We start from the raw sequence: 16227 nt of genomic DNA, 5'->3' as shown, positions 1-16227 counted from the left end.
ATATTTGAAGCAAGGCTATAATGAGGTCAGCAGCTGCGTTGTCCTGGCAAAACCAAGACGAGGCATCACTGAGCAGGTGCTGCGTGATAGCACTGTTGATGATACTATCCAATACTGATGATTGAGAGTAGACCAATGGGGCAGTAATTGGCTGGGTTGGATTTGTTCTGCTTTTTGTATACAGGATATACCTGGGCAGTTTTCCACATTGTCGGGTGGATGCCAGTGATGTAAGTGCATTGGAATAGCTTGGCTAGAGGAGTGGCAAGTTCTGGAATACAAGTTTTCAGCACTGTTTTTGCCAGAATGTTGTCAGGACCCGTTACCTTTGCACTTTTCATTGTCTCCAACCATTTCTTGATGTCACGTGAAGTGAATTAAATTGGCTGAAGACTGGAATCTGTGGGAGAGGCCAAGATGAATCATCCCCTCCGTGCTTCAGGCTGAAGATTGTAGTGATTGTTTCAGCCTTTTGCACTGAAGTTTTGGCCTCTTCCATCATCAAAGATGGGGATATTTGCGAAGGCTTCTCTTACAGTGAATTGTTTATTTGTCCACTAATATTCATGACCGGATGTGGCAGGTCTGGAGAGTTTTTAGATCTGATCCATTGGTTGTGGAATTCCTTAGCTTTGTCTATCCCTTGCTGCTTGTCCTGTTTGGCATGCAAGTCCTCTTGTTTGGTGGTTTCACAAGGTTAACACCTCATTTGTAGTTATGCCTGCTACTGCTCCTGGTACACCTTCCTGCAATTGCCTTTGAACCAGGGTTGATCCCTTGGCTTAAAGAAAAACAAAGAACTGCAGGTGCTGGAAATCAGAAACAAAAGCAGCAACTGCTGGAAAAATCAACATGTCTGGCAGCATCAGTGGTAAAAAAGAGTTAATGCTTTAGGTCAAGTGACCGCACTTCAAAACTATGCTCTCCACAGATGCTACTAGACCTGCTGAGCTGATCTCCTGGCTTGATGGTGGTTGAGTAAGGGATCTGCCAGGTCATGAGTTTGAAAATTGTGCTGGAGTAATTTCTGCTGCTGTTGGTGGTCCATTGCACCTCATGGATGCCTAGTTTTGACTTGCTAGATTTGTTTGAAGTTTGTCACATTTAACAAGGTGATACTGCTATATGACATGGAGGGAGGGCATTCTCAATGTGAAGGTGGGAATTTGTCTTCACAATGACTCTGCAGTGGTCATTCTTACCATGGACAGGTGTATCTGAAGCTGGTAAAGATGTTTTTCCCTCTTATTGGTTCCCTCAACACTTACTGCAGACCTAGTGTCTCAGCTATGTCTTTCAGGACCCAACCAGCTTGATCAGTAGTGCTACTGCTGAGCCACTCTTGATGGAGGACATTGAAGTCCCCCACCCAAAGTACGCTTTTCACCCTTGCCGCTCTCAGTGCTTCCTCCATGCCTTGGACACTATGGTCCAGTACTGATTCATCAGCCAAAGGAGGATGGTACTTGGTAGTCAGCAGAAGGTTTCCTTGCCCCTGTTTAACCTGAATTCATGAAACTTCATGGAGTCTGGTGTCGATGTTGAGGATTCCCAGGGCAATTCCCTGCCAACTGTCTACCACTGTGCTGCTACCAATTCCACCATTTGCCAAGGCAGGATTCGAATCCAGATCCCCAGAATGTTGAGTTTCTCAGTTAATACTCTAGTGATGATACCACTATCTTGTTCAAGATAAAACTAGATTTATGAGCTTGCAAGGTAGACTACATCAGGATGTAGAAGCAATTCCCCTTGTAACTAGTGATTTTGAAGCTTATAGTCTGTCTATTCAAAAATAAATGTGAAATCAATGCATCTAGACTTGGAAACCTTTTTAAGCAATCCAAATTGTGCAAAAACAGAATTGGCTTTTTGTGTTGTTATAAAGAATGATGAAATTTTGTATGTACACAATATTAAGTATCACATTCACCAGTCTTTGAGAAGTATTCTGTCAAGAAATGGTAATCTGCTCCTTGAAATAAGGCGTCATACTTTCTTGTGCTTCAGTAGCAAAGCAATGGGTTCATACAACAGAGTAGAAGGTTATTCATCCCATCAAGGCTAAACTACCCTTTTGGAGGAGCTATCTAACTAGCCCCACTTTCCTATATCTGTATTTATTTTTTTCTCTTTCAAGTTCAGTTTCCATTTGAAAGTTAGAGTGCATTCCAGATTTTAACAAATAGCATTTGCAAAAGGATCTCCTGTATTATCTGGTTCTTTTGTCAATTACCTTGAATCTGAAATCATTTCTCATCTTGTTTGCTATGGATAGTTTGTGAAGTCAGACAGCAAGGTGGAGTGGGAAAAATCAGTCGAACTTGTTACTTGACTTAGCTGAACCTCTGGATTTTACGAATATTTAAACTAGCTAGAGATTTTGTGCCTGTATTTGGATTTCAGTACATTTTTGTTTAATTTTAATAGTTGCTTCTTGTGGACAAAATTCGAAGGAGGTTTCAAATAGTCCTTTCAAAAAGGTTACCTTCGTCTCTGAACAACTGAATGTCACCGAGAACGTGCCAAGGAATGAAGAAAAGGGTGGTGATGAAAGAAATACTGGTGAGTTTATACCATCTCCGTGTTTCTTCATTTGGTGATAGTACTTTGTCTGCTGATTACAAGGGGAAGGTTTCTTCCTATTACCCTGTTTGTGCTCCTCATAATTTCATACATCTCAATCATGTCCTCCCTCAGTCTCCTGTGCTCCAAAGAAAACAAGCTTGGTATATCTAATTTTGCTTTGTGACTAAAACTGTCCAGCCTAGGCAGCACTCTGGAAAATTTCCTCTGCACCCTCTTCAGTGCAAACACATCCATGAGCATCATAATATGGGAACTTTAGTAATAATGCAGCAGCTGATTAATTAAAACACATCTGCAATCTATAATGTAGATTGCAGAACTGCACACAATACTCAAATGGTTTCATTAGAGTGAGATAGTGCAAGAAAAAAACACTTACGAACTGCTTTTCACAACTTGTGTCCCAAATGCTTTACCGTGTGAGAATTTGTTTTAGTATATGTGGCAGCCAATGCGTGCACTATAAGGTTCCATGAACAGCACTGAGATAATGATCACTTGATCTTCTTTTAGGTTGGCTGAGTGCTACGTATTAGGTAGGACACCAGAACTGCATTGCAGTTGCACGGTTCCATGGATTTTACCTCCAACACCTCCCCAGTAGTTCATCTTTCTCTGTGTTTATTATATGCAAATTTTGTGCCATGTAAAAATAATCTACCACTGGACCACACTTGAGTGGAATTTTTCTGTTTTTATTCATGGAATGTGAGTGTCTTGGCTGGGCTAATTTTTAATGCCTATCCCTATTTCCCCTTGATCTCTGGCTTGCTATGGGCATTTTAGAAGGCAGATAAGAGTCAACCACGTTGCTCTGGGTCTGGAGTTACATGTAGGAAAGACCAGAAAAGGATGATTCATTCCTTCCCTAAGGAGCATTGGCGGTTATAAATTTCACCACCTGCTCTGGTGGAATTTGAACCCATGACCCCAAACATTAACTTTTTCTGGATTACTTGCCCAATTATGACAATGCCGCTACCACCTCTTTATAATTGATCTTAGCCACTCAATTTGTTTCTGCCAAGCCGTCAAATCATCATCTTTAATTAGCAGGGAAGTTAAATAAGTTGAACATTGTTGCCTAAAACTGAAATCTTAATCCATATTTTTAATATTATACATAAAATTAACTCCGTATTTAGTAAGACAGATAAATAGGACCGAAAGACTGAAGTTAACCAGTTATTAATGTGTTTTAATGGACCCCAACTGTTTTCCTTTAATATTAGAAGATGGTTTGAAGGTTGTTTTTAATTTCTTTTACATTAAAGCTGTTAAATGAGCATGGTAATCTAGGAACTTTAGTATAATGATGCAGCAGCTGATTAATTAAAATAATGCTCCTGTCTCCTCAGTCTTTTCCTTTTTGGAAATGTTGACTCATTTACTTTACGCTAACTTTTCCTAAGTAGCTATTGTTTTACATATGAACCTTGAGTGTAGAAAAACAACAATAACCAAACCATATCAGGTTGGTTGACATCCTTAAATGCATATACTGTAGTCCTCTTGGGATAGAATTTGGGAATGGAGACTTTGAATTCCCCAGCCTCTCCCAAATCGACACCCATCTCACTCAACTGTAGAACAGTAGTAATGTTACAGGACTAGCAAAATTTGATCTAATCATAGCAGCTGGAGAAATTCAAATTATTTGACTACCTAATCTGGCATAACATGTTCCTCTTATATAACTACCAGATTGTTGTAAAAATCCATCTACTTAACCAATGAGAAGAAGTCTGCTGTCCATGGCTGATTTAGCTTTCACATGGGTCTGCACCCACAATATGGCTCCCTCTTAATTGTTTTATGAAGTGACCTAGTGATCTGCTATCAAAATCAAATAATAAAACCAGGTGGACCACCCAGCATTGACACAAGTTCTGCAAGTGGCAAAGTCGCTACAAAATCTTTGTTAACGTCTCATAACTTGGACCAAAAATTGATAACCAGTTACAGACAGCCAAACAGTCCTACACAAATTGACTTTAGATCTAACCTCTGCCCTGTCCAGTCATGAATGGTGGTAGACAATCTGACAATTAACTAGACAAGGTTGCAAAAAGTAACCGCACCCACAGTGATTTGCGAATCTAATACATCAGTGATAAAGGCAAAGCTGAAATACTGAATAGATGTGTCAACTGTCTCCTTTTGAGGTCCACCGTATTCTTGCAGTATTCAGCCACCTGATATTCTCTGCCTTCAGCCTTTTTTGTTTTGATATAGCAAATAATTTTGAACTATGGATCCTCACTATAACAGTGAAGATTGAAATCAAGAACTAGATATGTCCTTTAGATAAGGTGTACATTACAACTAAAACACAGGCAATTTTCCAGATCTGTCCTCCCTGAGGAAGAAAAAAGACAAATCTGTTGATCAAAAGCAGGATCGATCCAATCCAATCCAACCACTGTCCCTTAAGTCTACTCTTGATCGGTTTGATGGAAGGTATTGTTGATATGATACCGAGGAGCACTTACTCAACAATAACCTGCTCACTGTTGCTCAGTTTGGCTTCTTCCAGAGCCAAACAACTGCAGACCAAATTATGGACTTTGTCCAAATATGGGGAAAAAAAGGCTGAATTCAAGAAGTGAGCTGAAAATACCTTGGTAGAGGGAGCCATTCAAGTGGGGAAAGGTAATAGGAGCATAGTTATTGTCAGGGACCGTGCAGTTAGGAGATTGAAACTGTTCTCCACAGCTGAGTGGGAATTCTATCGGTTATCTTGCTTGCCTGGTGTCAGGATTGAAGACATATATCCTTGGAGCTGGAGAAGAACTTCGAAAGGACAGGAAGGGAATTGAGTAGTCGTTGTCCAAGTTGGTAGTAATGACATTAGTTGGTCAAGAAAGGTGGTTTTGCTATAAGGCTTTGAACAGTCAGGAGCCAAATTAAAAATCGGAACCCTCCAATGTAATTTCTGTGTTACTACGTGAACCGTGGGCAAACTGAAAGAGTTAATTATATAGCTCAGACTGCTGTTGGTGGAATGTCTTTCAGTTCACAAGGCACTGGCACCAGTACGAGGATAGAAATGAGCTGTTTTGGTGGGATGGTCTTCACTTCAACTATGTTGAGACCCATGTCATGACAAATCAAATAACTAGGCTTGTCGAAAAACCTTTAAACTAATTTGGGTGGGGGGGATGGTGTTGAAGGTTTTGAAGAGGGGAAATGTAGGTTCGCAAAACAAGAGGATTTGGCAGAATTGCAGGGCAACTATTTTGATAGATACCCAAAGTGGGAGAGGAAGGACAGAGATTGCAAACTTCGAAAAACCGCAGTAAGTAGGTCAATAGGAGAAATAATAGTTAAAATGACTCTTTTCTTGAATGTGCACAGTATTTGAAACATAGCACTTGGAACAAAGTAGATGAATTAATGTCACCATTAATAAGACCATAAGATGTTGGAGCATAATTAGACCATTTAGACCATCAAGTCTTCTCCACGACTGGATCATGACTGATAAGTTTCTCCACCCCATTGTCCTGCACTCTAGATTCCCTCACTAATCAAGGACCTATCTATTTCTATCTTAAAGACACTTAATGACTTAGTATGGCAGAAGGCTATGGAATCCAAGGTGCTCAGATTAACTAACCTCTGGCTGAAGAAATTCCTCATTTCAGTTCTATAGGGTCATGCCTTCACTCTGAGGCAATGCCCTTGGTCCTAGTCTCTCCAAGTCGTGGAAACATCTCCAATACAGGTTAATGAGTATGAACTTGTAGTCATTACAGAAATATGATTATAAGGAGATCAATGCTGGGGACCAAATGTTCAGTGGAATATGACTTTCCTAGAGGACAGATGGGGTGGCATTGTTGGTACAGGATGGAATAAATGATAGTGAGAAATGATCTTGAATTGGGAGATGTAGAATGCACTTCTGTGGAATTAAAAAAATAGAGGAAAGAAAATGTTGAATTGTCTATAGGCCTCCTAAAAGTAGCTATTTGGTGGGACGGTGAATAAATTAGGAGATAATGAGGGCATACAAAAAAAAGGCAGTACAGTAATAATGAATACTTAATCATCTTCAAGATCGGGATAGGCAGATTGGTAGAGGAAGCCTTGAGGTGGAATTTATAGAGTATATTCAAGAACATTTTCCTGGAACAATATATTGTAGATCCACTAGGGATCAGGCAATTTTGGATCTGGTAATGTATAACGATGCAGGTTTAACAAATTATATGAGTAAATGATCTCCTTGGAAAGAGCAACTATAAAATGTGCTATGGACCAGGCCAGACCCCCTCAAAACATTTTAAGAAGGTAGCCCAGCCCATAACATTTTTCTTATTTTAAAGGCAGATGTAAAGCAGATATTCCAGGAGTGATGCAACTAGTCAAACCACTCGTCTTTAAGCAAAACAGAGTTTATTTACACACTATGGTTGAAATACGAACAAAAGAAAACAGAATTTAGAATAACTTAACTGTTTGAAAACCCAACTGACTCGATATAGCAACTTAACGAATGAGCTGTTCCAATACCTGCAATGTCCCCAAAACACTCCTTGACAAATGATAAATTCAAACTCAGCTTCTTATAGGCAGGAGAGATTGCAGAGAGGAGAAGAGTCAGGCAAGAAACATCTGTTGAAAGTGTGGTGCTGGAAAAGCACAGCAAGTCAGGCAGCATCTGAGGAGCAAGAGAAAAGATGTTTTAGGCATAAGCCCTGATGAAGGGCTTGTGCCCAAAACATCGATTCTGCTGCTCCTTGGATGCTGCCTGACCTGCTGTGCTTTTCCAGCATCTCAATCTCGACTCTGCAGTCCTCACTTTCTCTGAAGAAACATCTGTTGATGCATGCAGCCTTTTTCACAGTAATAGCTTCTCTGTTACCAACAGTTTCTGACTACATGCTAAAACAAATCAAACTGGGAAAGAAAAACCTGAACTGGGAGAATTTGTTTAAAGTAAGCTCTTTCCAAGACATGTCAGCATATCGGAATATTATGCGCAATTCTGGTGTCCCTCGTATAGGAAGGATGTTGTGAACCTTGAAAGGGTTCAGAACAGATTTACAAGGATGTTGACAGGGTTGGAGGGTTTGAGCTATAGGCATAGGCTGAGGCTGTTTTCCCTGGAGTGTCAGAGGCTGAGAGGTGACCTTTTGGATTATAAAATCATAAGGGGCAGGTGTAGGGTAAATAGACACTGTCTTTTCCCTGGGGTGGGGGAGTCCTGAAGTAGAGGGCATAGGTTAGGGTGAGAGGGGCGAGATTTAAAAGGGATCTGAGGGGCAACCTCTTCACGTAAAGAGTGGTGTGTCTGTGGAAAGAACTGTCAGAGGAAGTGATGGAGGATGGTACAATTACAATATTTACAAGAAGCCAGAGGATTGGAAATCTTTGAAAAACAGACAAAAGGCAACTGAAAAAGAAAATGAGGAAGAAAATAAACTTTGAAGGTAAACGTGTAAATAATAAGTGCTTTGCATCAGACTTTACAGTAGAAGACATTAAGAGCATCTGTAAATTGTTAAACATTCAATGGGAAAAAACAGGAGAGGAAATAAATACAATGACTATCACTAGAGTAAACTTGCTGGGCAAGCTAATAGGTCGAAAGATTGATGGGTCCCCTGAACCTGATGAATGCATCCTAGGATATAAAGGAGGTGGCTATAGAAATAGTGGCCAGTTCATTTAATATCCTCTGATATTGGAAAAATATTAGTCTATTATAAAAGATGTAACAGAGCGTTTAGAAATGCATAATATAATCAAGCAAAATATAATTGTAACTTCATGAAGGGGAGATCATGTCAGACAAGTTTACTAGAATTCTTTTAGGTAAGAAGTAAAATGGATTTTCAGAAAATGTTTAAACTACCACATATTATGCTACTTTGTAAGATAAGAGCCCAAGGTGCTGTGGGTAGTATATTAGCGTAGATACAGAATTGGTTAACTAATAGACGGTAGTTTTAGAATTGGATCCAGTTTCAAGTGGTGTGCGGCAGGAATCAGTGCTGGGCTCACAATTATTTACAATGTATATTAATAACTTGAATGAGGTAAATGAATGTACTACAGCCAAGTTTGCAGGTCACACAAAACTGAGTGGGAACATGAGTGGCTAGGATGACAATCTGCAGAGGGATTTACCTGTAGACAGTTAAATGAGCAGGCAAAAACCTAGCTGATGGAATATAATGTGGGGAAATGTGAGAATATACACTTTGGCAGGAAGAATACAGGAGGTGAATATCATTTAAATGGAAAAAGACTACAGAAAAGGGATTTGGGGGTCTAATCCAGTGCATCACAAAATGGAATGTTGGCCTTTATTTGAGTCAGAAGTCACACATCAAGTGAACCTGATACGAGTAGCACTTAGAAAACTTGTGATTTCAATAAAACCTATTGGACTATAGCCTGGTCCCACGTGACTTCTGACTTTGTCCCACTCTGGCATCTCCACATCACTATTTCAGAGGGACTGGAATATAAATGTTTTGCTATAGAAGGCACAAGTCAGACCACAGCTGAGATGGTATGGACAATTTTGGACCCCTTCTCTAGGAAAGATGTATTGGAATTTGGAGCAGTCCAGAGAAGGTTCAATAGGCTGATACCAGTATGGAGGGACTGTCTTATGAGCAGAGGTTGAATAGATTGGGCTGTACTTGTTGGAATGTTAGAAGAATGAGAAGGCATGTAGATCTAGATGGCATAATCTCAGAATAAGTGCAGTCATATTTGACAGAAGAAGACTCATTCTCTCTGGGTTGTGAATTGTTCAAATTCTTAACTAGAGGCTACTTAGCCTGGGTCATGAAGTATATTCAAATCTAAGATAAATTTGGACTCCCTTATTGATTTAAAATATATGACAAAAAGGCAGGGCAACAGAGTTGAGGACTATCTGATCTGCCATGATCTGAGTGAATGGCAGAGCAGACTCGATTGGCTGAATCTACTTCTTCACCTATATCATCTTGTCTTAAACTGGCTGTCTTTGATACTAAGAATCCTAGCAAAATTGAAGTCACAAGGAATAGGTAAGGGTTGATGATGGTGGTGTTTGGGGATGGACAGAGTTCCTGTCCAGTCGTAGGAAACTTACCTAGCACAAAGGATGTTTGGCTGTGGTTGTTAGATACTGATCATCTCAATCCCAGCACAGCATTGCCAGAGTTCTTCAGGATTGTGTTTGAGGGCAAACATTCTTACACTCCTTCCAAAATTATCTTCTCTCCAACATAATATCAGAAAAAAAAGATACTCACTGATGATTGCACAGTATTCAGGAGCACTTGCAATTCCTCAGAGACGGAGGTAATCAATGTCCGCATGCAATAAAGACCTAAGTAATCAGTCTCTAGCTGATATGTGGCAAGTAACATTGCATCACACAAGCATTTGTAATCATCTTCAGTGAGAAATGCATTGAATGACCTCTCTTGGACAAGTGCCAGGCAATGACTATCTCAAGCAAGTAATAATCTAAATATATCACCTTGAGGCTCAGTAGTATTACCCATCACTGAAGATGCAACCATCAACATCATCCAGTCCACCAATGGACCAGTCATATTAATTCTATAGTTATAATAGCAGTTCAGAGGCTGAGGTCTCTAGGATTTCTGATTTCCCCCAAAGCCTATCGACCATCTACATAGTGCAATTCAGGGAAGTGATGGAATACTCTGTTTGCCCAGAGGAACAGCAGTGCTGAGAATCTTCACATTAGACAAGATAGCCAGATTGAGAGTTTGTGCAATTGTGTATCTGCATAAACTCCCAATCTGGCTACTTTGTCTTGTACACTGTTTGTGTACCTACACCATATGGATTACAGCAGTTCTGGATGGCAACTCAACAGCACCTTGTCAAAGACCATTCGAAATACTGACCTTCCCTGTGATGGTCACATCCCAAGAATGAAATTCGAATTCTCTGCCTAACCCCTCTACTTCTCTCCTCTTGTAAGATGCTTTTTAAAACATAGCTCTGGCCAAACTATTGGTCGTCCTAATACAGTTATTGATCTTGCTCTTTCTAAGTGACATGTAATATTTTATTATGTTTAATGATGCTGCGCATCTTTAAGATTTATTTTACAAATTGTCAATTCTTAAACAAAAATGTAAAACTGTTGCATTAGGATTTTTGAATACTTGTGTAGCAAGCTATGTAATTCAAATACATGCCTTAATATATATATTTGATAGAACACGGAACTGTACAGCACGGAATGGGTCCTTTGGCTCATGATGTCATGAAAAATAAGGCCAGATTAAACTATTCCATTCTGGCTGCCCTTGGTCCATATCCCTCCATTCCTTGCATATCTAAACATCCCTTAAACACCCCTATTGTATCTGCCTGCACTACCAACCCTGGCAGCCTGATCCAGACTCCTTCCTTTTTTTTGTGTAAAAACAATTCACTCCTCACATGTCCTTTGAACCTTCCCCCTCTAACCTTAAATGCGTGCCCCCTATTTTTAGGCATTTCAATATCAGGAAAAAGATTCTGACTGTCAACCATATATATGCATTTCATAATTTTATAGACTTCTACTAAATCTCCCCTCAGCCTCTGCTACTCCAAAGACAACAATCCTAGTTTTTCGAGCCTCTCCTTATAGTTCATACCCTCTTATAAACCTCTTCTACACCTTTTCCAAAGCCTCCACACCCTTGCTGTGACTTGGCGACCAGAATTGATCATAATACGCAGTGTAGCCTAATTGAATTTTTATAAAGCTGCAACATGACATCCTGATTCTTGTACTCCGTTCCCCAACCAATAAAGGCAAGCATGCCATACACCACCTTTACCATCCTATCTACCTGTGTGGCCACTTTCAGGGAGCTATGAACTTGAACCCCAAGATCCCTCTACATCAAGTCTGTTTAGGGCCCTGTCACTAACTGTATAGTTTTCCTTAAGCTCTGATCTCCTAAAGTGTAGCATCTCGTGCTTACCTGGATTAAACTCCATCTGCCATTTCTCTGCCCATATCTGCAAATGATCTATATCCTGCTATATCCTTTGACAACCTACTGCACTATCCACAACTCCACTGATCTTTGTATTGTCTACAAACTTATTAACCCATCAAATTACATTTTTATCCAAGTTGCTGAGTATCCCATGCTTTTCCAAATTCACGTTAATCCTATCCCTAAGAATTCTGTCCAATAGCTTCCCAACCACTGACGTGAGACTCGCCATTCTTTAGTTTCTTGGATCATCTTCATTTCCCTCCTTGAACAGAGGAATAACATTAGCTACTCACCAGTCCTCCGGGACCTCTCCAGAAGCTAGCAAGATCTTGGTCAATGTCCCTGCAATCTCCTGTCTTGCCTCTCTCAATAAACTTGGGTTCGATACCATTGGGCCCTGGGGACTTATCCACCTTAATGCTGTTCAAGAGACCCAACACAGCTTCTTTCTTGATCTCACAACACCCTAACATATTGGCATGCTCCACACAAATCTCACTATCCTCTATATCCTTCTCCTGGGTAAATATTGACGCAAAGTACTCATTTAGGATCTTGCCCACATCCTCTGCCTCCAAGCACACATTCCCTCTTTTATCCTTGTGTGGTCCTACCTTCTCCTTAGCTATCCTGTTGTTTTAATGTATGTATAGAATGTCTTGGGATTGTCTTTAACCCTACTTGTCAAGGTCATTTCATGGCTCCTCCTTGTTCTCCTAATTCCCTGCTTGAGTTCTTTATTGCTTTCTTTAAAGTCCTCATGAACCTTATGTGGCCGCTGGAGCTCAGAAGTGGATGATAGCATAGGTTGGCCAACCATTGCTTCATCTTTAGTTGTAAGTTTTGAATTTAATCAAATTGGTAGAAAAGGAAAATATGTTTGTTGGTGGTAAAGTGGTAACACTGGCAACTGTACTCCAATCATAACGTTAGCTGGTGTAGTAGGTAATAAAATATATGGTTTTCTGGAAATCACTGAAGCATTTGTTGGAGTAGGATAGAGGTGTTTGTGTGTACTAATCAATATTCTGTAACTTGATTTTTGGAAACCAAGATTGAATAACAATTAATTTGAATTGATGTGTTTCTGGCAGATAAAGCTGAAGCGGCATGTGTAGTTGAGATGAACGTTGACAATGATGAAGAAATTAACAGTTTGGAGGTCATTAATGAATTATTTGATGGGGTATTGGAAGAAGAAGAATATGGGGATGAAGAATTGGATGAAAGAAAAGACTGTAAAATTGAAACCGAAAGTGAAATGGAGGAGAAAAATGATGAACTGAACATATCCTCAATGTCGCTACTTGCTCCATTGGTAGAAACAGTTGATGCTGTCACAAACCCAGAGGTGAGATTTAGATTTGTAGGATTCTGCCTCTTTATGGATCTGGGTTTTTTAATCCCCACCTCTTCAGGTAAATTTGTAAGCTCATCAAAGTAAGCATTGTTATTGGTGAAAACTGAAACAAGCTTTGTCTAGTTAGGTATTTGTTACCTTCATGTGAGTACTCGATACTGCTTAATTATGTCATTGCTACACTCCACACCACACCACACCACACCACACCACCACCACCCCACTCCCCCAATCCAAAAAGAGCCACTATGCTGTGTCCCAATAATGTAACTTGGCTGTAGTTGTGGCAGAGCACTACTGAATGCAACAATGTAACATTTCCAAGTTCGGATTAAAAGACTTGCGAATACTAAAAATGTGTGGAACAGAAAGTAAGAAAATTTGTTAGACGTTTGTTTGCAATGGATTTTTGAAAAAGCTAAGCAATTGGCCACATTTACCTGGCCTTCCCCTTATGTTCTGAATCTTTCTTTGCCATGTATTTATCAATTACTTCTCTGAAAGGTATGCTTCCACCACACTTCCTTCTTGTAGAACATGACAGTCTAACAGACCTTTTTCTTTATTTTTTTGCAAATGACCTTAAATTCATGTTTGCAGTTGCTAATTCCCCAACTGGTATAGATAATTTCTGATATACCTCATCAAAACCTCATAAGCATATCAAACAACTTTTATTAGATCCCTAGTTTCTCCAATCTTTATAATTTCAAAAGTAAGTTACTTTGGCCACTTTCCTGTCAGCTTTCTTGTCATAGCAGTGCATTTAATTAAATCCTAAATTGGGTTTAAACCCTGCTTCAGTAATTTAGCTCAAGATCTATGTGATACTCCAGTGCTGCATTGTCAGAGGTGCTGTCTTATGTTTGAAAAATTAAACTAAAGCCTCATTGTACATTTTGGGATAGTTTAAAAAAAAGGCAACACGTTTTTCAAAGAATCACCAAATTTTCCTAATTACAGTACTAATGTTTATTTACCAATCAATCAGACCACACATTATTTGGTCATTTTGCTTATTGCAGAAACACAAACTTGATATAGGTGAAAGTGAGTACTGCAGGTGCGGAAGATCAGAATCAAGAATGTGGTGCTGAAAACACACAACAGGCCTAGTAACATCGGAAGAGCAGGAAAATCGACGTTTCGGACAAAAGCTCTTAATCAGGAATCTTTCTGATTCCTGATGAAGGTCTTATGCCCGAAACATCGATTTTCCTGCTCCTCAGATGCTGCCTGACCTGTTGTGCTTTTCCTGCACCACACTCTCGACAACAAACTTGATATGTTACCTGAATTGCTATTGACCAAAATTCCACATAGTACTAAATTTCCTTGTATTGCCACCTTCATTATACACTGAATGTGGCAACGCAGGTCAATAGAGTGGTCAAGAAGGCATACGGCATGCTTTCCTTCATTGGACGGTGCATTGAGTACAAGAGTTGACAGGTCATGTTACATTGTATAAGACTTTGGTTCAGCTACATTTGGAACACTGTGTACAGTTCTGGTCGCCACATTACCAGAAGGATGTGGATGTTTTGGAGAGGTTCACCAAGATGTTGCCTAGTATGGAGGGTGCTAGCTATGAAGAGAGGTTGAGTAGATTAGAACTATTTTCATTAGAAAGACTGAGGTTGAGGGGGGTGGGGGGAGCCTGATTGAGGTCTAAAAAATCATGGGAGGTATGGACAGGGTAGATAGAAGACAGGGGGACACCATTACTAGGGGTCACTAGTTCAAAGTGAGAGGGGAAATGTTTTAAAGGAGAAATGCGTGGAAATTTCGTTACGCAGAAGGTGATGGGTGCCTGGAACATATTGCCAGCAGAGGTGTGTCATTTAAGATTAGAATTAGAATTAAAATCCCTCCAATGTGAAAACAGGCCCTTCGGACCAACAAGTCCACACTGTTCTTCCAAAGAGTAACCCACCCAAACCCATTCCCCACTCTAGGTTATTAGCCGGGGTAAATATACACTATGGGCAATTTAGCATGGCTAATTAACCTAACCTGCACATCTTTGGATTGTGGGAGGAAACTGGAGCACCTGGAAGAAACCCACACAGACACAGGGAGAACGTGCACACTCCACGCAGACAATCACCCAAGGCTGCAATTGAACCTGGGTCCCTGGTACTGAGGTAGCAGTGCTAACCACTGAGCCAACGTGTCGCCCTGATGTTTCTAGGCAGATACATGAATGGGCAGGGAGCAGCGATACGGATCCTTAGAAAATAGGTGACAGATTTCGATAGGGGATCTCGATCGGCACAGGTTTGGAGGGCTGTAATTTTCTTTATTTTTTTGCTCCTGGTTTTATTCCTTTTTTTTGTTTCTTTTTATTTCAATCCATCACACCACACCATTCCACTCCATTCTCAATCACTTTGTGTTTGAAACGCACTTGAGGGTTTGATCTCTTTAGCATACTATCTTAATTTATATGAAAACTAGTTTAAAACTTCACATCTTCTTGATGTCCTTACACAGCAATTAGATTGTTCAGCTTTAAACACTTTGTTTCAAGTACTGGTGGGTCCTGTAAAATAAATCTTATACAGAAGAACCTTGATTGTCCGAGCAACATGAGAGGGGAGTATTTTGTTCGGAGAACTGATTGTTTGGATAACTTTTTTTATAGGACCTTGAGATCTTGTTTGGATAATCTGAAATTTGGATAATTGATGTTCAGCTAATCGAGGTTGTTCTTGTACTTCTGTCTTTTCTGAGTGGAAGTGGTGTAACGTATTAAATTTAACATTTTAAGAAATGGTCTTAATGAAACCAGATGTGTTTGTAATCTGAGGAATGCAAAACATAAAGTTACCTCATGATCAGAAAGTCAGAGACTCTCTGACTATGTGACCCATGCTTCTGGGTTTCCCGGTCGTCAGAAACATCCTTCCTGTGTGTATCTTTTCTAATCTTGTTAGAATTTCATAGGTTTTAGTAGAACTCTTCACACCCCACCCTCAACACCATATTATTCTTAACTCCTCCTTTGCATATAATCTTAACCAGTCCAATCTCTCCTCACATGTCAGTCCTACCATTTCAAGAATCAATCTTGTAAGCCTTCATTGCACTTCCTCCTTGGCAAAAGCTATTTTCCTATACCACTTTCCAACTTTTATTGTTTCCTTTAGGTTTTCCCTCTTACTAGACCCTGTGTTCCCCAATTTCTTTTTTTTTGGAAGTTTTGTGAAGACAGAACCAAAGTATGTTTTTTGGTGGTCTGCCATATCTTTTATCCCTATTGTATCTTCCCCTGTTTCTGACTGTAAG

The 16227-nt window shown here is 39.9% G+C and overlaps 1 protein-coding gene across 1 annotated transcript in view; it reads left to right on the top strand.

Moving 5' to 3' along the window:
- anln (anillin, actin binding protein) overlaps positions 1-16227 on the top strand; it is a 102668-nt gene that overhangs the window by 37068 nt on the left and 49373 nt on the right. The window contains exons 9-10 of the mRNA XM_072560711.1: positions 2431-2565; positions 12671-12927. Coding sequence (XP_072416812.1) covers positions 2431-2565; positions 12671-12927 — 392 coding nt within the window. The remainder of the gene's footprint in view (positions 1-2430; positions 2566-12670; positions 12928-16227) is intronic.

The sequence above is a fragment of the Chiloscyllium punctatum genome, chromosome 41, assembly GCF_047496795.1.
Source record: "Chiloscyllium punctatum isolate Juve2018m chromosome 41, sChiPun1.3, whole genome shotgun sequence".
Lineage (NCBI taxonomy): Eukaryota > Metazoa > Chordata > Chondrichthyes > Orectolobiformes > Hemiscylliidae > Chiloscyllium > Chiloscyllium punctatum.
The sequence above is the reverse complement of the archived record's forward strand: the minus strand, read 5'-3'. Positions and strand labels throughout refer to the sequence as shown.